The following is a 25,534-nucleotide window of genomic DNA, read 5'->3' on the forward strand; positions in this document are numbered from 1 at the left end:
AATGAATTGACAACAGACGACATGTGTCGCACAAAGTGAGCAGTCACACTGTAAGACGAGACGAGAGTGGGCAGTCACACTGCAAGACGAGACGAAAACGGGTTGCCGGCATGTCTCTGTCAATTATGCAATTAAACATAATTCAAGTTGCGATGCGACACAGCATTCTTCATCAAGGAATTTGCATTGCCACGGGCGCTTTTCGTACGTCACCCATGACAAACTTGCTGGCAGACGCTAACGAGCCGCCTTTGGACCAGACGCGCCGCTCTTTGACGATGTGATGCGCAATAAGCATGAGTCAGTTTGAGAGGTACCCAGCACATCAGTTTTTTTTTCTGCGGGTATTACGTGGTTCTCTTCTCACGGAAGAACTGGCAAAAATCGCTATGAGTCCGTTGGCCCCAGGTGAGTGGCTCCGCTGCGCTGGTGCTGATGGGTGCGTAAGACAGCCTCACCTACAGTCATTTGCAGCGCTGTGGCTGTCGTTACCCCCCCCCCCCCCCCCCCCCCTGTGCGACACATCACTCACTAAGTGCACTCACTCGTGTCCATGTCGTACCGACTTCGCGCTGTCTTGCACGGATGGGTTCCAACCGGAGCTTGGCACCGGGTGCTCATTCGTATCGTCGCAAGGCTCTAAGCCAACCGGACTACCCCATCGGCCTCCGTTTTTACTATGTTTTACGTCACAGCCCACCGTCGTCCAGTGTTTACTGTCTCGTTCAGCCCGGCCACTGACATCCAGAACGCATGCACCGCAGGCGCGTACCCTGCACAGCAGATCGTAAAGGAACTCGCCAGCCTGTGGCAGAGCGGGCAGCGTGTGGCGCTGGTCTGGATCCCCAGCCTCGTTGGTCTGGCCGGAAGCGAGTCGGCTGACCAGGCCGCGAAGGCAGCCGCTCTGCTGCCGCCTGTCGACGCCGTGCGAAATCCTGCGAGCGACCTCTCCGTGGTAGTCACACTACGTCGCGGTAATAAAGCTATGTAAACACACTGTGACAGAATGGCAGACGACGTGGAGTCAGCGGAAAACCGGAACAAGCGGAGTCATCAAACCAAAAAAAGTGATTGGTCGCCGTCGCTACGTAAATCCGGAAAAAAATTATGCTGACTCGCCTACAAATTCCTCGCACGTGTGGAATACACCCCTTCATACTCAGCAGCGAAGCAGGCGCCACCATAGAGATGGATGCAGCGAGATGCTGACTGTCAAGCACGCAGCAGCAACTGCGTTGTTACCACATGCTTGAACTGCCAGTATATTGACAGAGTCACAGCTAAAGCGTGGCGAGGCTGACATCATCAGACCCTCTGTGAGGCTTCAAAACCCTGCTGTCATGAGGGTGTGCGTTCGGATAATTGAGACATATCTGTGACGAGTCAAGGCTACCGCGCAGTAAGCCCATCACAAACACTCTGGGCAGCCATGGTCCGACCCCCCAGCGTTATGAAATTGTAGTCAATTCCCGTAATTCTGTGTGTAAAAGAGAAAAAAACAAACATGTACGGTGGGTGAACGTTCCCGCTCAATTTTTACCTGCTGTCGGCAAACTGTTCTTAAGTTGTGTATCATGCATTTTACTTTTCCATCCCGACCAAATATCAATGATTCCAAGGTTAAGTATGATGAAATATCATAGCTAGCATCTAAGGAGCCGTTGTCCAAAAGGCAGCTTTGTAGGACAAGCAAGGAGTTTACCGTGCACTATACACTGCCCACGTAATTTCACCCACAGCGTCTATTTATCAATGATTTATAACGACTTAAGCCGCCAGCTTTACGCCGCAATTAAATGGAATCTTTCACATTTGAAGATATTGAAACAAGCATCAGATATGATAGAATAAGCTCACTTATACCTATAAGCATACTTTTTAAGCGAAAAAAACACCCTAGATAGTGCAAATCTCTGTTCAGTAAAGGCGGTCCCCAACGCGTCATGGTTTGATTACGTTATCGTGCCTTGCACAATATTAATTGAGAGCCAGTTGACAGTTACAACATCTAAAAATCGCGCTCATGAATGCCAGATGTAAACACCTCGACGATTATACTGTTTTGGCAACATAGCTGCATAGCTTGCGAAATGACAGGATTTGAAGGGCGTAATTATGGCGTATTGAATGCCAAGCTCATTTTGAAATGCTCTCTGATATGTCTTTCCCTATTTTCGCGGGTGTATAGCTCAGAATCTAGATGGCTTTTTGGGTATTGAGAAAGACAGGGTTGTGAAATGCACCAAAAGGTGTTTAAGATGGCTATTTCAGTTCAAATCTTCTTATAAATTTGGAACACTCCCTTCAGCTGAGAATGTTGTCCTTTAATCGGTCTGGCCCCGTCTGTCAGGCCTCCAACAGGCTTTTTGATCCTCTCAGCCACGGGTGGCACGTCATTGAGCCTTTAAAAACAATTTGAGAGTTCTTTAAAAAATTGTTGTGCATTGCCTTCAATACATCTACATATAACTTGGTAAGTTATACCAAATAATACATGGAAAGTTTTTTTGGTTGGAAAATCGTGGCGCATTGCTTTCCATGCGTCTACGTATGGCGTGGCAAGTAACGCGGGATATTTCTACGGTTCTGCAATGTCATCAGAATTTTATCTCTTCATGGCATTCCATTAACATGAGAACATTTAGCTGAAAAACGTGAAAAAAACTGAGTAACACAAGTCGGTAATCAGAAGGACGGAGGAGACAGAGATCAACCGCACAGGCAGGAGCGTGGTTCGCCGCGTGCAAATTGGCATACGCCTTGGTGCGTAACCCGCAAAGATGTCGGTTGTGGGGCATATTATGACTTAACTGATGTCAGATCCCAACGATCAGAGCAGGCAAAGACATGGAACGAGCTGTGAGGTGCAGGTGAATGTACTGTCTGCCCATCAATGCGCGATCCCAGCACGATACATGCACCGGGATCCGAAGAAAATGTGTCAGATTGCTCAGAACACTCAAAAAATTAAGAAAGCAGCCACAAATCTCAAACAATCCTTAGAAAGAATGTAGACAACAGATCATGTTTCCCAAAAGGGCCTTGGACACACTAAGGAAAAGATCCTGGATTCCAAATGATTCACGGATAAATCTGCCTGGAAAGTTCCGAGATGTAGGAAGATTGTTTGAAAACAAAGAGAAATGAACCATGGACAAAGCAAATTGGGTGACAAAATTTCGCAATGTATCCTGTATCCTGGAAGATTTGGGGATTCGGGCATCAGGTGATTAGGATGTAAGGGACATGATTTAGAGATTCGATTCCAAGATTATTTGTGAGGTCTACATTATGCCAACGTTTTCGCAGCCTGGCGCGTTTGACAAGTTTATGTACATAAGTTTTTAATAGGTTGTAAATAAAGCCTTTTGTGGACCGGAAGATTTAAAGGAAATGCCCCCACATTTAAGGATACTGAATATGTAATGAAATAAGCTCACTTATAGCTGTCAGTATACTTTTAAGTGCAAAAGACTGCTCTAGACAGTACAATTCGTCTATTAAGTAAATATGCTCCTCAACACGTTACTGCATAATCACGTCATCGTTTTTAGCGCAGCATTTATTAAGAGCAAATTGACGGTCACTATATCTGATATTCACGCACACGAACGCAAGGTATGAACGACTCGACAACACATTTTTTGTTGGCCTTGGCCGACGTGTGGCTTATCGAACGGCAGATTTGAATGGCATTATTGTGGCATAAAAGGTGCCGAGGTGACCTTGATGTAGTCTCCCCGAAATAGCCTGCACACCTTCACGGGTGAGTAGCTCAAAAACTAGAGGGGGTTTAAGTCACCTCAAAGGCGTCTAGCGTCCCGTGCCAAGGATACCCAACTGCCAATGATACCCAACCGCTAGAATCGACTAGCGTCCCGTGCCGATGACACCCAACTGCTAGAGTCGACTCATCCGGACGAACTATCCGCTTTGAAATATCAGCAGGAGTAAGCCATTCAAGCGATCCAATCCATCTTGGCATCAAATTCCATCAAATGAATCCCATCAAAATGAGCCTGCTCCTTCTTGACACTCCACAGTCCCTGAAGTCCCTCAACCTTTCGCCTTGACATTGCTGGTCATGAACAGTGCCTTCGCCGTCCGTGAAGACACTGAGGGTTGCCACTGACAGTACCCTATCCTGGGCGATGAAATATGACGTGTCAAAAAGCCCAACTTCATCTTTTCTGTTCGCATAAGACTCATCACCGCCCAGTCCTCGAGGTCCCTAAACTTACTACCCAGTCCCATGTTTCAAATGACCTGTACTGCCTCTCTGTCTGGGATGGGGCTACAGCTTGTCACCTAAACAGAGCGCAAGAGGTGATGGACTTTGCGACCAGGACCTACAGCGAGGCTTGTCGGTGGTGTGCCATGGCGACGACTAACCAGGCGCTGGGCTGGCGCGGTGTTAGTGACCTTGTCACCCACCGTGACCGTCTCGACGTGTTCATGACCTTACACGTCTCGTGAGCCCCGGTGGCGGTCCGGGTCCTGTTCACCCCACGCCAGTTTACCGGGTGTCGGCTGCACGCGGGGTATTTTCGTACCGCGTGGCCTCGTCTTGGAGCCGCCTAGCACCGACCTTCACTGCCTCTCGAGCACGCGGACAACGTATGAACAAAGAGAATGACATGCGTGCCGCAGTGTAATGCCACGCTTTGACGAATAATTTGCTAGAGTGATGATGCGGCTTTTATGTGCATTTTCCTTCCAGCCGGTTGACATGTGTGTGGGGAACCCTAATTCCAGTTTGATACGCTGCGCTCTCTAGGGCTAATCCACCTGGCCCGAACGTAAGACAAGCACCACCAGTCTACGCTACACTAAGACCGCGCAAACCACGCGATGGTATCGAGGCATTCACCTGTCTTCACAGCTTGCCATCCGTAAACGGGAGTTTCACATACAGGCAGTTCGTCCGTTTCATCTTCCTACCCCACAGCGAAGCTGATGTATTATTTTTTTCAGCGGTAAACGCGGGATTTTCAATGGGGGAGGGCGCTACACAAACATGAAAACGGGTTAAGCGCGCCGCTGACGCGCGCATTTTTTTGTGTCGTAAAACTGCATCGCATTTGCTCGTACTGCTTATTTTGACGTGTTTGCCTGGAGATTGTAACTGTCAATATTTCATTGCTTACCTATTAATAAATGCCATGAACTTGGAAAGAGGATAGGACACTGTGTGCTTACGCCCCTGTTTTTAGATCTAGAACGCGCTGCAAATGCGGCGGATATCACTGAGTATTCAAAGTATCCGCTGTCACGTGGAAAAAGTGTATTTTGCGACTACGGCAAGGTTCACATTGCTATGGCTACCGTTGCAAAAATTGGGATCAGGAGATATATGCACAGCTCTCCGCATTTTTGGTGTAAGAACTGCTGTCTAAGAATTTTTTTGGGGGGAGGGGGTGGTGCCGAATTACAATGCAATACGACGGCATCAATGGGTTAAAGCACGGCTCGGCGGTATATCTTCCGCCTGATTACATCAAAGAGGTTATCGAGGAATGGAGTCAATAAATCTTGTGCAGTATGCTCCAGATCGAAATAAATATTGGTATCCTGTTTTTGTTTTTGTTTTGCGAAATCATGTCATCATTATTACAGCTTTGAATGTTAAATTATGTCATTTGAACTACAGTTTGCTTGAAAGCGTCGTTCAACCAGTACCATCTCGCAAACAAAATACCCATTATTTTCGGCGAACTCTGAACTCATGATGCCGCAACATCACAAACGATAGACTTTTTTGCTAAGATCAAGTTCAAACTCATGTCAAAGAGCTGATCGCGCTGTTTATTAAGACAGTCATTCTGATGATTCATCCGCGGTCACCAGACCCCTACCTATCCTGTCGTTCCAGCTATTCACATGTCGGTTAAGGTCTTACACATTTGTTTTCACTTTTAGGTATAGGTTCTTCCCGGTAGTTTACGTGATACATTTTTTACTTTCTCTCAACGTAGGTATCTTGCGCACACTCTTCTCAAGTCTGCACGTTTCAGACTACTCCATTTTACATACAGCTGTCTTTCCGCTTCGGCCAGCACCTTCCACGAATGAAAACACGGAACTTTGCTCCGATGATCATAGCGGACGGCATTACCAAGATGCTTTTTCTGAGCTTCACCCAGTTCTAAGCTTCTCCTAAAACCGCAGCTTCACATAGACTTAAAATTGGAAGTTTTCTTCTGTAAAGATCATAAAAGGCGGTTAAAGGGACTAACCCTTGCCATGAGGAACGAAAATTTAAATGGCCAAAAACCCAGGAGAAATCAGGTTTCAGGGCAGGTTAGGTCAACCTTATCGGTTGAGACCCCAACCGATTTTAAAAGTCACTCCACTGCCTTCCATCTTTGAGAAGAAGACGGCTAAATCCGAGAAGAAACCCGCCTTCTGCCGTGTTTTGGGTGTCCCTTTGACCATTTTTGTCGTGCTCAGCCCTTCCAACTTAGTTTGAAAAGCTATGTATCCGAATCGGGTATCATGCAATCCACTAGTTGTAGACACAGTACCGCTCTAAACAGCTGCTCCGTTACTGAACTGCCAGTGTATCACTTTTAGCGCATTTTCATGGACTCTGCGAAGTAGCGTTACGCGTCTTTGAGCGTTGCTTCGATATATACTGTTGAACAAAAGTACTGTTTTCGATGAAAACTTAACAATGTTAAGACTTTGACAACGTCATGCTGATGTGACCTGACCTTATAAGGCGGGTAAGTGTTTAACAGAATCTAGCTGTCAACTAAAAAATATGGAAGATTGTTTTGCATCTGCATATGCACTACTGTGTCGCAGTTTTAGGAAAGGATTGCGCCGAGCTTTAGGTATTACGGATGCCATGATCGTTCAGACCATCGGCCTCGTCCAATGCGTTAGCATTTACACATTGTGTAAATGAACACATCAGACGCAGCGACGGGCAGACGCCGCCTGAACGGACGCTGTCTAGAAATAGCGCAGTTCCGCGGGACGGCGCCGCCGGGCGCTAGGCAGGAGCGGATCAAGTCGCTTAGTTTGGGGAAGGGGACGGGGGGGGGGGGGGTAGAAAATGTGACCAACTCCCAAACATGCAGGACATTTTTTGAGAACCTTTCGCTGAGGTGGCAAAGCCGGCAACCATGGCGGTGGTGTGTGTGTGGGGGGGGGGAGGGTTGCGGGGGTAGAAAGCCGCACGCTTTTAATGCCGTTTGGAAAGAAAAATATGTTCTGACTTCAGATACGTGTGGTACCACCCAACACCAAAGAAACACATGCTTTTTTCGTTCGGCAGCACGTGTTCTGGAATTTTAGTTAATATGGCCCAGACTAACTCAACACCATGGCGCTGCTTAGCACGGAGCAATAGAAAAGAAACTGTACAGTCGCATTGGTCGACGAGATCCAACGTTGTAACAAGACTGTTTAGGCTTCAGTTCACAACCCAGCACGCCACGCGTGCAAAACACAATTGTGCACCCGCGTGTTGAACCATATTACAGTAAGAAGCGGAAGTACGCGGCCAAAAATAGGAGTGGAACCTTCGCAAAATTCAAGTCTGGCTCCACTAAAGACCCATCAAAATCCACCTAAAAGATAACCAGAAAGTCTACACCTGTCATAATCGCCAGGCAGATTCAGGGAAATGGTCTTGGACGTGCTGGAGTGCTTCTGGGGGCAGCTGGAGCAAAAGTTTGGAGGTGAAGTGCAGAACAGTTCACTGTACCATGACGGGAGGATTCCCCACATGCCCACGTTGGCTATGGCCTGGTTGAACGACTTCTTCGAAGAGCTCACCATCAGCCACAAGACGTGGCCGGCTTATGCTCTCAATCACTCCCCTTTTCTCTAGATTTGTTTACGCATTGGGATTCTTGAGATGTCAAACCTGCTGGAAAAGCCGTTGGAGCCCCGGTCGCCCAAACAAGGTCATTGGCCAGACTGACGCGCGCGCCATGGTTGGTGATGAGTTGGCAAGGTGCGCAGACTTCTGCCTCGTCCGAAGAGGGGTCACCTGGGTTACACACCGTTAAGTGTTTTCTGAGCGATGGCCCAGTACAGCCAATGCGTAACATATACCCCCATTGGTTGGTGCACTTTTTACTTGACCGCAGTTGGTAGCGTGACATGTCATGTTTACGCAATGGGCGAGTTAAGTCCGGACCTATATTTCTTTCCACCCCTTATATGAACCAAAGGGGAGAGAGGTTAATGTACTGGTTGCCATATGCCGTGCTGTTCGCACTAAACTGACGCACTCCCATTGCCTGTGCATTTATGCAATCTGATCTGATTCTTAAAAAGGTGTCCCAAACGCACCTGGTCAATGTTGTGATGCCAGAGGTGCCAAAACCATTTATCTTTATACGCGTCAGCCATCCGCCACTAAACTAACACATCATGACCCATAGAGCATGTGCTTGACACGGCCTGACCTCGGCGAGCACAGCTTCCCCTTTCTGATGACGGACCGGACAGCTCCCTGCATGTCTCGGCGCTGAGCTCTCGCACTGCTCTGGACTTTGGCGACAACACTTCAAGCTGCGATATGGTTATTGAGGATTGCCATCATCGGAGGAAGTCCGGCGGAGAAAGGTGGTGGGAGTGACGGCCTTTTCATTCCGTAGACGGCCTTGAAGGAGATAACGCTTCCACCAAAGCGCTCTACCAGCCACAGCAGCGTCCGACTGCCGTGGCTCTGGGTAGGGATGGAGCAGAGCCGTCGTGATCAAATAACGCACTGGGAAAGGTGTCGATGCAGTTACCCTGAAATTAGGTATATATATATATATATATATATATATATATATATATGTATATACAAGTATATAAGTATATATTTGTATATGTATGCACATTTAAAAGCATGCAAGTATATGTTTGTATATGCATGCATATATATATATACAAGGATGTGTCGGTGCCTTATAGCAGACCATAATTTAACGTGTGAACTGAAAAGACAAAAGCCTCCCAAGTCGCCCAAAATGTCTTCATTAGTCACGCCCAAAAATCCTTTCCAGTCGTACAACTCTGCCTCACCAGTAAAAACGGGGCTATGTCGCATGAATAACTTGAGTAAGCTGGTTAGGTTGTTTGGTAGATAATGGTATGGATAGCGCGGATGAATAGAAATGTGCACCAGAAAAAACCTCAAGGTATGTATGACAAACAGGAAAGCTGCTTCACTTCAACCGTTTCGTATATTTAAAGCATGCAAAGTCATCCAATGACCCCTGCTCGTCTGGTTCAAGCCCCGCGTCTGTCTGACCTATCTCCCAGTGAAAATTCCTTGAAATATACCCAACCTCGGGGTTAACGGCGATCTACGTTCTCAGACCAGGGTTGTCCAATGGGTACGGACCAGCTGACAGCGCATCAGGCTGTGACCTCTCACCAAGCAGTGGCCTTATGTGCACCAGAACGGGCATCTGCCTGCCAGCATCGGTTGGTTTGGCTATTGGCCTGACCGCCAGGTTAAAAGGGGGCTCATCCGAGACATGTGCTCTCACCAGGAAGTCATCTGATTTTTCATCTGGAGACTTCTTGGTCAACCAATAACGGAATCTATTCCTGGCATTGACGTCTGCGGCTGAAAGCCTCTGCGTATTCCACATATTGAAGGCAAGCTTTCCGACATGGTGTTTCAGGATTTCGTTGGCAGTGCCGACAGCATAGCGATCTCTTGTGAGAGGCCGTGGAGCTACTTCCGGGGGTCTTGCCCAGGGTCGCGTGAACTAGGAATGCCAGTGGGGGAAGGGGATGACTGAGCACCGCCAACTCCATGATTCAATTGGGTCTTAAGGCGTTTACTAAAAAGAAATAACCAAACACATCGACGGCTCTTCCAGTTTGGGAGGACTTTTATTGCTGCTGGAATTGCCCTATCAGCGGAACACCCTTTGAATCGTTCCAGTGCGTATGTTGGATCTTTCCAGATTTAAATCCCTTTGACGAATGTTAACGGATCCTCACGACTGACCTCTCTGTAGAGAGTGGGATTTTGATGCAGAGTGGGATTTCGACATATTAGTGTTGTGGTTTTTGTTCCACAACATTATGACACTAGTTATTTATATTTACAAAATTACGACGCACATGCTTTAATCCCGTGCATGAACACAACTGGCATGTGGTATTCGACCACCACTGGAGAATAAAATACGCGTTTTTTTTTGGTGGTCCTTGCTGACCTACAGGGTCGTGTTTTCCGGTGTATAATCTTGTCAACTAGACTCATCCATGACATACGGTTTAGAGACTACCCGTTTTTCTAAAGCGCAGGCGTCTCAGCGTCGTCTCCCCTGAGCAGACAAAATTTCACAACAGTGGAGCCAAGCTACGTTTACCAATGTCATGGCACGTGTCAAAACCGAATCGCCGAAAACAGCAAGAAACTTAAAATAACAAGGAAATGCGTCGCTTATAGCAGCAGTGGGTAGATTCAAGCTGCTCTCTACAAACCAGAATTCTATGAATATGCACCATCCATCGATCAGTATACACCACTGACCATCGTTGATGGAAATGGACGAGCAGTAGAAAAGAAACAAAATATTTGCGAAAGTAGCAAAGTGTACTCTTGACAACTTTAATGTAGATATTTGCATACAACTTAGAGGAAAAAGCACATGGTTTTTCCAGATCACTTATCTTTGGGGAGGACAGTTACCTGTTTTGCGCACCCATCCCCCCCTGCAGATTTGTTGCTGGCGCAGGGGTGCGCCCGTACCAGCCCTGACGGCGCCGTTGCCCCGGCGCACCAGCCAGGCGCAGGCCGGGTGTCGTCGGGGCGGACGTGGGGGCCCGCCAGTCAGGTGTCGTCTCGGCCGGCGCCGAGTGAGTGGGTGCGCTCGCCAAGCGTCCGCACGGGCAGGTCCCGACCCTGGCCGTCTCGACCCTGTGGGCACCACGGGGACCCGGGCAGGGCGGGGCGGGGCGGGGCGGACTCCGTCTGCGCCGAATCTATCCGCTGCATGACCCAATAGGGGTCTTCCCGGATGACGGTGAGCGGTACAGGACCGCCGTCTGACGTTCCAAGGCGGTGACTGGTTTGAACCGGCGCCCGCCCGCTGGCCAAACCTTCAGAGTCCCGGGCACTCCAGTGTGAGCGAATCAACTGAAGATCTAGCGTAGAGGACATTGAGGTCGGAGCTCAAGACCATTTTTCGCATTGTCCGAGCTGTGCAGGCTGCTCATTCGGGTTTGGATTTTCTAAGGGTTCGTTACTTTGATGTATGTGTTATCCTCGATGCTGAGTCTTTAGCTGCTGTTTGCGAACTAACATCATGTTAAATAACATCATGTTAAGTTATATGTTTGGCGGATGTGGCTCATTGTGAAAACGTTTGGAGCTTGTCAGTCTTTAGTTACTTTCGGTCGAATCAATTATCGGGGATTTAGTTGGGCCATTGTCGTTGGAAGCTTGGCATATCCTGTTTTCTAATGGCCTTTGTCAACACTGTCGGTCCCCGCCAATTTCCGATACATTATCACATTTCCCTAACGAAGAGCTGTCGCCGAAAGTCATACTTTACAGCGTGCACGCACCGTGTGTGTGTGTGTGGCGGGGGAGGGGGGGGGGGGGGCTGGGTGAGTGCGCAATTGACCGTTCACATATGATGTCCTTCCGGCCAGATATCTGCCAGCTACCCTCCAATGGGAAACGAGAGTCACTTTCTGCCCGCTGAACTTGCTAATCTGGCTCCGTGCCGTCACCATGGTGCGTTCCTGTCCCCCCACTCTTTGCTTCCCTATCGCTTGCAAGACAGAAGACGCCCCACTAGAACAGGTAAGTCACGTGACCTGCGTCAAATGTCTACTGACGTCGATTCTGGGGCAGCCCTATTATCTTAACACTCCTTTGCACCAGCTGGTGATGCGACAGTATAGACCAACAGGCTGAAAGCCTGTGTGTGGCAAGCCGATCAGTGAAGGTCAGCGCTGACATATCTCTTCCCGTCATCTCGGAGAAATTCGGAGCCCATGCGCCTGGTCTGAAGCATTCAACATGGCATGCCCGGGGCATGGAGCATGCTATGGAAAGATGGCATGGTGTCTTGGCGTTGGAAAGTCACAGGATGGCTTCACGTTGTAGAAAGGTGATATGGAATAGGAAGTTAGAGAAAGAAAGTTTGTAGGAGATAGGAGGTTGGTGCAACGGTTGGCTCAATACCATTCGACTACTCATTCCACACGCGACGCGCTACATAGAGAATCGAAAAGCACTGGCTGGTCACTCGGTGTGATGTCTCAGGTTTTAAATTGCTTTAAGCTGCCCATAATGGTTCATTTGGCAAAGTGGGTCAGAAAAATTTTACGGCGTAAAATTTGTTATCTGAGGAGCTATCATGTGTCTTTAGAATAGCTATAGCTCTGGTTAAAGGAAAAACACGCCAACACATTTGTGACGTCATTTGTGTGGCATCTGGGTGGCTATGCCACCCATACCCTGTCAGGATTCTAATTTAGAGCCTTGGGTTACCCTGAATTGGCAATTCTTAGGTACAGTGATAATTATTATTCACTGCATAATACCTATAGCAGATATTTGTGCAATTTTCAAGCTTACCCGACATGGCCTTAGTCCCGAATGACACCAACGCCAATACTGAGGGATTCTATTTTGGTTCATTCACGTCACCGCCCAGCGTGATTTAACGTTAACACGCACCCGGGTGGCCGGTTGAATGCAATACGCCTCGGTTGGAGACCGGGTAGGGGCAGTTTGGCCCTCTGATATATCAGAGACCAAACGAGCTGAAGACATCAAAGTTACAATGTAGGCATTTATCTTTCATTCATTTATTTCATTTGTATATCAATATGATTCATAATTTTTATTAGCTAGGAGAATTCGCGATTTAAAATTTGTGACGTAATTGTGTAACGTGTGAATGTATGTGTGTGATTGTGTAATTGTGTAACGTATGTGTGACGTCGTAAGTGTGCCGTTGTTGTCAGTGGGGCTTTGCAACGTACACAGCTGTTGAGGCTATATGCCTTTGCTGACCTCTCACCCTGACAGGCGGTGAATGACACCGCGGTGAGTCAAAACTCGTACCTCTGGTTTCCCAGCCATGCAGCTTAACCACTACATGCCGGAACCCTAGTGACCCAATCTTATCCTGAAAAGGTTAAGATGACCAAAACCATTCGAGATTGTTTTAATGTTCCAATTTTCAATAAGCTTCAAGGACCACCCTAGACTGCATGTTGCTCAAAGTAAAGCTTCTTTGAAGTCATTTTAGTTCGGCGACCTTTCCTGGGCTTGGTGAAGTCTGAGTAAGATGTCTGTAAGCGCCCTTGTGAACGAGGCATTCGAAAGCAGCGTCAAAGACTACCCTATAAACAAGTTTTTTTCAGAAAAAGCTGCCTGGTCTTACATCGGTTTGTTCTTCCATGCCTGATCCAAGGCCAAATGAATTACTTGTAATAGAAAGTTTGCTTAGATATTTTCCTTTCCTATTTTACTCAGTTGTCTTCAGTTGTAAAACGGTTGACGAAACTATACGGTAAGCTGTTCGGCAGTTATTCGGAAAACCTTGGGGAGATCGAATTACCCCCAAACCTCCAACAGAATGCATGTGTAATTTCCAATGTCCTCATGCTCAAGCCTTAGCTTGCGTAACCAGTAAACTGTAAATAATGATGGGTGATTTCTGTCAGCACAGTGGTACGAATCAGGAGATGCAATTCATTTCGAAACGAAAATCCATTTCACGACGCAACGCAATGACGTGAGCCATACCATTGAACCGCTTTAAAGCGATGCTTTTTTAAAAAGAATTTCGCCTCTGAACGAAGCATTTGAACAACTTAGTTAAAAGGAGTGTGTCTGGTCAAGTTGAGATTTTAACTGTGCACGTGGGATGGTAGGGAATTTCGACTGAACAATTTTGATGACATTAGTTTCTACTAATTCACCTCAACTGACGAGATATTGGCACAGCCCCCAAATTTGTTTTGGTCTGTATGGAAGAATGAAGCTATCGGGTAGCCCCCAGGCAATTTCCACTACTCAACATATCGGCATCATAGAGAAGGGGTCGTTAGCTCTAGCCGATAGCCTTTCGAGCTTGTTGCTTGTCAGCGCTGACAGCAGCTTGCGAACGCAGCGATGGCGGCGACCAATGCTTTTTTACGTTCAGCTGAGGTCTGCGGGTGGACAGGTTTGGACGTATGGCAAGGCTGGTGCGTTGATACACACCGCAATTGATTGTGGTTGGCCTACACTTTACTGAGATGAGGCACAAGTATTGTGTCGTGTCAATCGGCTGCACTAGGCTCTAGGAAAATGTAATTGTTCTACGTTGTTTTGGCAACGGCTATAGGCGTCTAAGATTCCTCTACTCTGAAATTACTGACCGAATTCCGAATGCACGTGCACTGAATTCATAATTCGAAATAACAAGGCACGCGCGCTGAAATTGCTGCTGAGATATCACTGGCGCACCAGGCATGTTGAGGTTATCATACTTTTTCGTCTCGAATTACGCGAGGAATCTTTAAGTGCGTACCGTTCTATACCGCTAGCACTCTCCCTATGCGCACGAGGCCGTAACAACCAAGATAAAGGCCTTGCCACTAGCGCGCAGTTACTAGCTACATATAGGCCAGTGCATTCGTCCTTACCCGCCAGCTGATTGATTTGTTTTTTAGCATTGTGTTTGTTCACGCACAGCCACCGATGCGATCAATAAAATAAATCAATAAAACTCTTGACCCAAGACCCAAATCAAACGCACACTTAAAAAAGACAAAAAGCCCCAAACGCACACTTAAACACCAAAACTAGCTATAGATAGTTGCAAATCTCCACTTAGGTATACATTTGGAAAATCGAAAACTCTAGACACACTCTCTTTAATTTGCAAAGAGTGGCGAGCCGAAACATTAAAAAGTTCTACAGAACGGTGAGGTGCCGCAAGCACAAGACACCTCAGCATACTGCAAAAATGTTACGCCCTCTGGGAAACTTGTGCTTGTTTCCGAGAATCAATCAGTGAATTATGTAGGTATATAATCATCGTGAATATAGGCAGCGATTTATATGTGCTGAACCTGCTATGCTGTCACTCTATTTCCCTTACTCAATACCAAGGCCTCGAGTTTGTTGTAGCATTGAACTAATAGCGCACGTGCATAATGATCCTCTATGGAAAGCAGGCACTTCGGATACAGTAAACTCTTGCAAGCGCATGGCTAGCAAGATGTTGTCGTTTACAACATCGTTAGGTACGGTTGTAGCGCTTAAACGTCACGCTAGTTTGTACTGTTAATATACGGGCTGATCCTGAGTACAAACGTCTTCTTACGTTGTTTCTCCATCTACTTGTTCTGAAAGACCAGCTTCTGGCATATCAGACCAGCGGTTCTGTTAGCCACTTGGACCTAGGGAAGCAGTCAATACCTGTCCTGACCGGAAATGACAACGAATATATCAGGGTTCAGATCCAGGGTTGTTCGAACAAGTAAATGAACAGTTTTATGTCAGTAGGGGGAAACACTTTTTCATCTAAAGCCAGTGGATTCCGTTCATTGGCTCACCAGAAATGTTTATAATGTGAAATCCCGCTCTTTTGGGGATCAGGTGAATGTCGCTGTCCTGTGCTTGCCTTGAACGAAGCCCTTTATCACGCCATGAAGCCATGTACACAGTCAAAAGCAAATGTTTCGTCACGGTGTGGCAGTGTGCACAAGGTAATGTGTAAACTTTAGGTTGGCAAGATTCGGAATGAGACTGTCTTAACGAACTCTAACACCTTGTCGCCACCACTTTTTTGTTCAATTCGATGATCAATGTAAATTTTGACCAATAACCAAAAGGCCAAGTGATTCATTTGTTTCGCGAACAAACTGCAGCGACCCTGAAACTAATCCTTGTTCATTGAACTGCTGGTTAATATGCGCAGTGCCCTGAAGCCGCCAGGATATGCTGACGTCACTCTTCCTGATGTGTTTCCGGCAGGATGAGAACACTGAAAGGGGGAACTGGGGCGGCAAGTGGGACTACATGCTGTCTCTGGCCGGCTACGCCATCGGCATCGGCAACGTTTGGCGGTTTCCCTACCTCTGCTACCGCAACGGAGGTGGTAAGTAAGCCCCCTGATGTTTAGGAGAAGTTTCACAGTGAAAAATGCATTTGCCCAAGAGTTGTGTATTTTTGTTCGTCGCTACGTGTCCAGTGCTCATTGTTCATGTAAACGCCACTTCGGTCGGATTCCTTTGCATGAAGACCAAATACCAACGTCAGAAAGATTACGATCGTATCATGTCGGCCAGGGCTGTGTGTGTGAAATAACGCCACACATTCGTAGATAGCCGCGAGACGTGCCCCTGACCGCACTGATGCTAGGTTTTAATGGCGACAGGGGCGTTCCTGATACCGTACTTCACCATGCTGTTCCTGTGCGGCATACCGCTGTTCCTCATGGAAACCTGCATCGGACAGTTCTCCAGCTCCGGTTGCCTCACTGTCTTTAAGATCAGCCGGATATTCAAAGGTAGGTTGGAGGTCGTGGCAAAGTTCATTACCGATAGCGTCAATAATGTATTAGCGTGCTCGGTGTGACACTTGACTTCTGACTGACGTTCTGACTGGCTTTGATTTCTGTGCTGGTAATTGCTCTCCCACAATAGTATTCACTCAACGTTTTCCATTCAGGGCATCACATCCAGCGTGGGAAGCATTTGAAATATTATGTTGCAACTGAGAAATAAGGGGTTTACTTAAAGGTCGCGTTTATTTAAAGATATTTCGTGGCGGTTTGGCACGATGAACCACCGAGGGTGTGTTGGTTGTGCAGCTTCGAGCGTTGTCAGCCATTTAAGACGATGTGATGCATGCCCTAGTCAAATTCTGAATGGCACCCTCATTGCATAACAGGACACAACTACGCAGGTCTGTTTCCTGCTATTTGTGCGTCATTTGAAAACGTGGTTGGCAGTAGGCCGCTCGCGGCGCCGAGTGTGACACCCTGACCGCGCCTCAGGTGCCGGGTTCGCCTCCTGTCTGGTCACCTTCGTCGTCTCTGGCTACTACAACGTCATCATCACCTACCCTGTCTACTACATGTTTCTCTCGTTCACCCCCAACCTGCCGTGGATGGACTGCAACAACACGTGGAACACGCCGCTCTGTGAGAATGTAAGTTAAGTGCGACAGGGCGTAAGTGCCGACAAGGTTTTTGGCAGGAAGGCGATGCTAGTCATTTCTACGGGATGAGCATGCTAGCGGTATGCAACATAGGACGGGACGAGCAATAGCTGCAATGTGAGATTGAAAACAACTGTTGTGAGTACTTCGCAACATATCAAAGGCACATCCCTTAATCGCCACGCGGCTGAGCTGCGCATCGAGCATCGAATATCATGTACGGCTCTTAAATGACGTGGTGCGTCAATTCCACAGCTGTCTATTAGTCGGGAACACTTGTGAACCGATCGCCAACGGTCCAATAATTGCCCAGAAGGTCATCAGACTTGGCTACAGTGCGCGCTGTGGCGGCTAACGCACCTCGGAATCGGCACCGCCCCGCTCTCGGCGACGGACGGCCGCCCCGGCGGCGACCATCAGCGGCGATTACGCTGACAGTGGCCGTAACTGGCCCGCATCCTGCCGGCGGCCGGGGCTGAGACCGGGGGCGCGCGCCCCCGACGACCCCGACAGCCGACTAACCAGCTCTGATTGCTCCCTTCCTCGACCGGACGGGCGGCTGGGTCTGCTGGGGCACACACGATTGGCTACAAGGCAGGCAGAGGCACACAGGCAGGGGAGGCAGCAGCCTAGGAATGAAACACACGGAAGAGGGAATGAAGTGGCGAGCGAGCATTTCGCCTCATTCAAAATTGCAGAATGTTGGGAAATGTTTGTGCTGAAAATGTGTTCGGACGAGCTGCTTGAAGTCAAACGTGTTAAACTTTTGTTGATAATTGCGCGCCAGTAATCCCTCATTGTTTCCTTTTGCAGCATGACCCTTGATTCTGGTTTCCATTCGTTGTTTCGACAAAAGAAGAGCTTGGATACTGGTTCCACTGTTTTTCAGCGAAATAAAATAACTAAATTTTTGCGGAACCTGGACATGGTTTTCATTAGTTCCTTTGATCATATCACACTTAAGATCTTAGTCTCACAATTACGTCACAAGTGCGATCCCTTGGCTCGTGGTTCGCAGCCACACAATCCCGCGAGGCGCACAGATCAACACAGATATTTTTGCTGCCCAGAGAACTTATCCCCTCGAGGAATCCTGGGGACCAGACACACTTCTGCTTGTCACTGCCACTAAAGTAATGCGTCGCCGTGTACCATGCGTCGTTCTCCGCTCACGCCTGTCATCGATTTGCTGCACGTTGCGCTTCATGCGGTATTCGCCCTTCCCACAGCTGCGCGGAGGCGACACCAACCGGTCGGCTGTGTCCAACCTCACCAGCGACACCATTCGACGCACGCCCACAGACGAGTTTTTCCAGTGAGTTGGCTGCGAGCCTGGCGGCGGCCTGCGAGCAGGTCTCTGGATTTGGTCTCGACTTTAGGACATCCCCGCTTATCAAAACAGCCTTTACGCCAGAGACGGGTCCAGAGAAGCAACGCTGCCACGGAAAAGGCGACGAAAGAAAACCAGACGACTTCCGCCTCAGCTTTGGTTTTCGGTGAACTGGCACAGCGTTCGGACTTAGTCCCGCCCTAGCTTTTCTGCTGGATCCGCCCTTGCTCTTATCCACTGCGAGGGGGCTGGCAGCTGGCGGATGGGCTTCGGAATTCAAGCCGTGCCGCGGGCGATAAAGGGCTGGCGTCAGTGGTGCTCCCGGTGGGCTGTCCCGTCCGGGGCAGACGCGCTAAACCCTCCGTCAGATAGCCAGCCGCCGTCTCCAAACACACACCCGGGGCGGTAAACAGACGGACAGAACACAGACAGCGTCCGTGAAACTAACTGCTTAAACTTCAAATGGTGGTGGTAAATTCACGGGCTCTCAGAAAACGATTTCCAAAGACGACTTCGAGCAATATATGCACCAATATATGCACCGAATCTAGCAAAACTATGCGTGATTCGGCATATATGCATATCGGCATATATGCGTGATATGAGTTTTTGGGATTCAATCAAATCTAGCTCACGAAATTCCGAGATTGCTACTTACTGCGCAACAGCAACGGATATTTGGTAGCACACATTACATGAACATGCTGATGACGATTATAGGCTTGTGCGTAGTAGTTGCTGATGTACAACTACTTAGATTAGATAAAAGGGTTCAAAGCACCGAATTCACGGGAAAGGTTGGTAGTTAACTAAAAACGTTTGTGTTACGCGCTTTTTCATTAGGTGATGACCTTTGCGTCAACTGAAATTAAACAAGATGAAGCTCGAGAACGATGTCCGATGGGCCATAAGACCTCCTCACGCCACCAGCTTTAGCTTAAATTCCTTTTTAAACAAATCATCACCGGAATGTTATCAGTTCAGCGACCGTATCTAGTCTTCAAAATTTTAAAATGGACAAAACCCCTAGTTTTTTAAGCTAAGATCAGCCTTAACAGCTACACCTAAGTAGCTTTATTCCTATTTAGCTTGTGTCATTGTCTAAAACACCGTCTCAAATTCAATGAAATGGACAAACAATTCGCTTTGGCATCAGCTTGGAAGATTCTAAGTACCTTCGCTAGCCACCTCGGTCTGACTTTGTCCCGCTACAGATTAGCGACTTTAAGATGTGCATCTATTTTGTGTACCAAAAGATAGGCTATTCAACAGCATACAGCTGGGCCAAGCTTGGCGTTACTACCCCGCACCGCCCGGGAGTTATCCTAGAAAAAACATAGACTTAGAGACTTAGACTGAGCAGTGGAAAATTTCACCTTTGTTAACGCCCCACGAAAAAAGTTGTCTTCAGTACGCATTCGAAGGCAAATCCCATGGCATCGTTTCTGAAGTTTGTTAAATTTGTGTGAGTGAGTCGAAGTCGATCCAATGCAGTGCAGTCCGCTGAAGCCAGAACCAGCGTCAACACGGCGGACTGGGAATTGTAACCACAGTTAACTCTGCTCAAACGGAGGCGAGCACCATGATGAACAGTGTGTCATGTACAGCGGAATGTCTTAAAAATTGTTTTTTTTAGCTTCATGTTTAGACACACACGACGCAGAGCTAAAGCACGAAAGAAACAGGTTGCACAGCTGTTGTGCCACGTTAAAAATTTCTTGACCATTCCAGCTCTTTGCAACATTTAAGTCTGTTTCCCGTGGTTCAAATCCTGGGTTGGCGACCGCTTAAATGCGACACAACGGAGCGCCATTTGAGCACTCGCCCGTTTTAGCGCCAAACTATCCCATCGAGCAGGCAGGGCTCTGTCGGAGTTGTACGCCAGTAGTAAGCCGGGGACTCAAGCGAGCACGATCGATCACTGATGGCGACGTTAGTCTCGACGTGGAGTTACGACAGGGGCGGGCCGGAGTGGCCGCTGCTGCCCCGGCGGGCCGGAGTAGCCGCTGCTCTGGCGGGCCGGAGTAGCCGCTGCCCCGGCGGGCCGGAGTGGCCGCTGCCCCGGCGGGCCGGAGTGGCCGCTGCCCCGGCGGGCCGGAGTGGCCGCTGCCCCGGTGGGCCGGAGTGGCCGCTGCCCCGGTGGGCCGGAGTGGCGGAGCTGTCGATTGTTGTGTCCGCGGGCCGGTCGACCGGCGTGGCGTGGCGCACGTGGTCATCGATTGCGGAGGGAGCGGCGGCAGCGGCACGGTCTGGTGACCCAGTATGCTGCAGTCACGTACTCCACATCGCCGTCGCGGCGTCATCGCTGCCGGCGATCGATCGGGGTGGCGACGCTGGCGGCAGTGGAAAACTACCGGACCGCCGCCAGCCAACTCCCAACAACAGCAGCGCGGCTCGGCTGGCAAATAGCCGATCCTGAGGCCTAACGGGCTGTTTTGACGTGGAGCGGTGTTCCGGGCGCAGAGGAGACTGACGCTAGCTGTCAGCCCATCGGCAAATAGACAGCTCTCGCAGTGGAGCAGGCAGCCGTCAGGGAAAGCTCGCTGCTAGAAGTGACGTGACTGGAGTTGTGACGGAGTCGGCCGTGCCTTTAAGCAGCGGCGTGCATGACAGCTGGCGACATTTGTTTGTTAACATAGGGATCTGAGAAATTGCGTGTCCCTGGCAGCTAAGTAGGAGTTTCAGTTTCAATGCAGCGTGATAACTTACTGTTTATATCGACCTGCTACAACGTCAATCCAAGGCTAAAACCTACCAAAAACACTATTAACAGCCAGATGTCGACGATTTTTTGGAAGGAGGCATCCATAGGCCCTCGCCATAGATCAAAGCCAATGTTAAGCAGTGCCCGGAAATGGCATATTGACATAATGCCTGAGAGACGTAAGATGACATTGATGCTCCGAGATGACTGCATGCTGTTGGTCTAATCCCAACTGGTAGCTTACGTAAGCGATGTGGGTTTCTTTTACTCAGAACTCTCAAAGCTGAAATTAGCCACATGAGTAGCTTGAGTGTACATTACTCAAAGCACTGAAAACTGGAAGGGGCTGCAGACTTTGGCGTATGGATTTCATCTTTTGACTAGCAGCTTAAGCCGGCTCTTATATCACAGATTGGTACGCCGATTGCGTCGTGGGGCATTTTCGGTCTCATGCCCTTCTCCTCCTTTCGGAAAATTGATAACGATCGTAAAACATGACCATTTCTTTGTCCTCACTTCGCAAGGACCATCCGTGTTTCAGCAACTACATGCTGCAGATCACGGACTCGGTGGAGGACCAGGGAACGGTGGTGTGGCAGTTGGCGCTCTGCTCCTGCCTTTGCTGGCTCGTCGTCTACTTTTGTATATTCAGAGGAGTCAAGCTCGTCGGAAAGGTACGCAGACCACTCCGTCGTCTACTTTTGTATATTCAGAGCAGTCAAGCTCGTCGGAAAGGTACGCAGACCACCCCGTCGTCTACTTTTGTATATTCGGAGGAGTCAAGTTCGTCGGAAAGGTACGCAGACCACTCCGTCGTCTACTTTTGTATATTCAGAGGAGTCAAACTCGTCGGAAAGGTACGCAGACCACTCCGTCGTCTTCTTTTGTACATTCAGAGCAGTCAAGTTCGTCGGAAAGGTACGCGGACCACCCCCTCGTCGTCTACTTTTGATATTCAGAGGATTCAAGCTCGTCGGAAAGGTACGCGGACCACTCCCTCGATACGCTGCGTTGGCAATCTTTCCGTCGATGCGACTTAGTGAAGAACGAGGTAGCAGGGGCCTGTGCGATGCTATGCTTCCGGGTTTTCAGGAGTTCCCCTCACACTCTCCAATTCGCCACTCCCGCCCTCCGTTGAGTCAAGCGGCCTGTCGTAACAAAGATAACTCGATTTATCGCTTGGTGTCATGTTCTCAAATTAAGCAGGCTGGACCCCAAAAAAGCCCGTGCATCATGTCACGACCTATATCATAGCAGGTGACTGCCAGACACACCTGTCCCCAGAACCTCATGCTTTATGGATGTTGTGTACGCGACGTCCGGCACTACGAGTTGCTCAATGCCAAACGCTCATGGCGTCGAGTCGACGTGCTGGAAAGACGTTGTGGCGGCGACGCCACGAAAGGTGCTGAGACCGGGGCTTGCATCAATGCGCGTATGCACACTTGCCTTTGGAAAACATTCCGACTTCCGAGACTTATTCGTGACAGCTCTGAAAACAAGATTGCTGGAAATACTATCATGTTCTAATCTATTTTGATTTGATTTGGCCATGGAGAAAGGCGACTAGCAATCAATGACAATTGGAGGAATGTTGTATCTTTACCCCACTTATGTTAGTGTGAATTTTTAAAAGGCAAATCAGGTTGAGTGCAAGCAATGCATTTCCTTGTTGTGTTTTCTTAACTCTATTCATATCCGACATAAGTCCGAAGTTTTTTTCGCAGGCCTTTCGTGGTAAGAATGTGACTACATTCGTGTCAGTTTTTTTCCTTACTTATCACTGTTGAAGTATAAATAGCTCCCTCAGTTTCTGGTGGCTTATGTAAGAGTTTTCTTTCTAGAATCTCCTTTCAAAACTCTAGCTACGCAAAATGTTTCAAAGGAATACAAACGGGCTGGACCTTTTGCCTCTCTTGGTTAACAATGTTGTGCTTTGGAATCAACATATTAAGATACATGCACAGAATAGTTTTCATTGAAATGCATTTAGTCCGTATACCGTATCCAGACTAGGTAACCGCCAAACTTCAGAGGCCTAGCTCTACAATATTGCGTTTTAGAACCGGCATGCGGGTCTCTGTATACGCACCAAGTTCCATCGAAACCCAAGTACTCGTTGCGTATCAACTCGAACTCAGCGAACTCGAAGCGCTATAGATGGTCATGCAAATAGATTGCTTGTAGGGACAGCGTTGGAACTTGCATTCATTTGCCGACGCGCGCTCCTACCCCAGTTGTCTCCGGACAGAATCGGCAAATTTATATTATTTTCTTGGACGGTTTTTTAGCGGCAGTCGCTTTTATCTGCTTGCTACTGGATCGAAGGATGTGATGAGAGCACACAAGGTTAGAATGGAGTAAAGTGAGCCAAATTTGTGGCCCGTTGCACTTTACATGCCACACACCTTCAAACTTAGAATTATGAAGGTTTTAGAGGAGAGTGCGCGTGTGCAATTCATACCATTTGCATCCAAGGCCTGAAATGCTCAGGTCCGAAGGTGTTGACTTTATAACCGTGTACAACTTTCCAGGTTGTGTACTTCACCGCCACATTCCCGTTCATCATGCTGTTCGTACTGTTTGTTCGCGGCGTCACCCTTCCTGGAGCAGCCGATGGTATCAAGTTCTATCTGACCCCAGACTTCAATCGCCTCACCGAGTTCAAAGTAAGTGATATGTTTTCCTTCACTTTGCTGGCCTGTGATTTAAAGCATATACTTTATTTGCTTTCATCTGATTTTCCACTGTTTGGCGTCAGACCTCGATGAATAGGCAACTATGATGGTATAAAACCAAGCTGTGTGGTGTAGATTTGTGTATCCCTGCAAATCGCCATGTTAGCTTAACACTGGTCCCTAGCGACGCCAGAACCCACTGGGAAGCAGGCACCGCACCTTTCTTTGATCTCGGTCTCGAATACCACGCATTAGCTCTTTAATGCTAGTTAGCAGGCCCCTGTCTCATTATGAGACAGGGGGCTGATTTGCTACCCGACTGATAATTTGGTATTGCAATGCACGAACACTACGAACCCAGGAACGAGGCGCATCGCGGGCCATGGCATTTCAAGCTAGCTGGTACTCGGTCTATGGAAGCGTTTGGTGTGATCAGTACGTGCCCATGCGCTATTTTAGGCTTGCGAATTTGATCGCATGGGTCTAAACCATATAAAGCACTGCACTCACGAGACGATAAATATGTGCATGAGGGGCAAAAGCGCTTTAAGAGCGCTTCAAAATTCATGCTCTATTTTAACACGCGCTGGGATGGGGGTTAATTTGCCCTCCGAACGTTTCTTTCTGGAACGATTTCCGAACGGCGCGGCGCAGCCACGCCAAACTTTGCATAGCTGTACACAATTCAATTGTGGATCGTTTGATGTCGGCAAATTTTGTTGTGCCTCGAAAGGTCGCTGACCTACAGCAGGTGAACGTCAGGCCATGTATTCAGCGGAGATAATTTCTAGGAAATCGTTCAATCTGATGCACCAACGGAGTGTTAGATGAAGCCGTATGTCTCTGAAATAATCTTCCAGGCAACACAACAACTGAATGAACAAATTACATTCACCTGGGTTCAGGTTTGAAGGTCAGGCCAAGGCTAAAACCAACCTGTTTTATTGTGCTAGAGCATGATATATGTTAGTTTCCGGGACTCATTTCAAATTCATTGGTAACAAGAACCGTATTATACATCTTCAATGGACTTGTTAAAAATCGGAATAGCTCACTTGCCTAAGGTGGCTCAGGAGAATAATTTGATTTTGGGAACATGCCGCCTGGCATAATCTTTGACGCTTATTCAGATGCAAAATTCAAAGCAGTCTTGTGTGATGTTGGTTATCATAGCCTTTGGAAGCTCAAACAAGGTCACTGATTTTCATGAGTACCAGTGACCTTTTGCTTAGAATGGATATCTAGGTTTGGGGCACTTAAGACACCGACTTGGAATTTGAATTTGTTTGACCTTAGTTGACCCGATGGTCATGACAAACGGCCATCAAATATTGGCGCAGGTGAGTTCGCGCACAGCCCAATACACCTCAGGGGGTCAAACTGGCCTTCAACCGAACGAAGGGTATCCAACCAGCCACCGGGGTGCGTGTTCATAAGCCTGGTGACATTGCACGAGTTTAACCCTGTCTTTCCTTGTTCTGGTGTTTTCCAAATTTGGTATCAAACTAGCCTCTGCCTGATAACGCCTTTGGTCTGCTGAGGCCCAAACGAAGATACCATTGCCCATTAAAAGGACATGGGCGTTAACACAGTTCATAGTGATCAACCCTCCAAATGGTCTCGTTAACACTTCCACCGTAGTCAACAAAAACGAAAACATTCCAACTTTATCATTT

The 25,534-nt window shown here is 48.2% G+C and overlaps 1 protein-coding gene across 4 annotated transcripts in view; it reads left to right on the forward strand.

Annotated features, from left to right (window-relative positions):
• The window catches only part of Ntl (Neurotransmitter transporter-like), a 42,520-nt gene that overhangs the window by 1,667 nt on the left and 15,319 nt on the right, over window positions 1-25,534 (forward strand). Inside the window, exons 1-8 of one of the 4 annotated variants that reach the window (XM_037227334.1) lie at window positions 10,758-10,827; window positions 11,626-11,779; window positions 15,959-16,082; window positions 16,362-16,493; window positions 16,983-17,137; window positions 18,376-18,461; window positions 21,722-21,854; window positions 23,715-23,849. In XM_037227334.1, coding sequence (XP_037083229.1) covers window positions 11,708-11,779; window positions 15,959-16,082; window positions 16,362-16,493; window positions 16,983-17,137; window positions 18,376-18,461; window positions 21,722-21,854; window positions 23,715-23,849 — 837 coding nt within the window. In that variant the 5' untranslated portion in view covers window positions 10,758-10,827; window positions 11,626-11,707. Of the gene's footprint in view, window positions 1-10,757; window positions 10,828-10,863; window positions 10,995-11,189; window positions 11,209-11,625; window positions 11,780-15,958; window positions 16,083-16,361; window positions 16,494-16,982; window positions 17,138-18,375; window positions 18,462-21,721; window positions 21,855-23,714; window positions 23,850-25,534 lie in introns of those variants that run through there. The other 3 variants (XM_037227331.1, XM_037227332.1, XM_037227333.1) reach the window with 3 other exon arrangements.

The sequence above is a fragment of the Pollicipes pollicipes genome, unplaced genomic scaffold, assembly GCF_011947565.3.
Source record: "Pollicipes pollicipes isolate AB1234 unplaced genomic scaffold, Ppol_2.1 Scaffold_5724;HRSCAF=6776_pilon_pilon_pilon, whole genome shotgun sequence".
Lineage (NCBI taxonomy): Eukaryota > Metazoa > Arthropoda > Thecostraca > Pollicipedomorpha > Pollicipedidae > Pollicipes > Pollicipes pollicipes.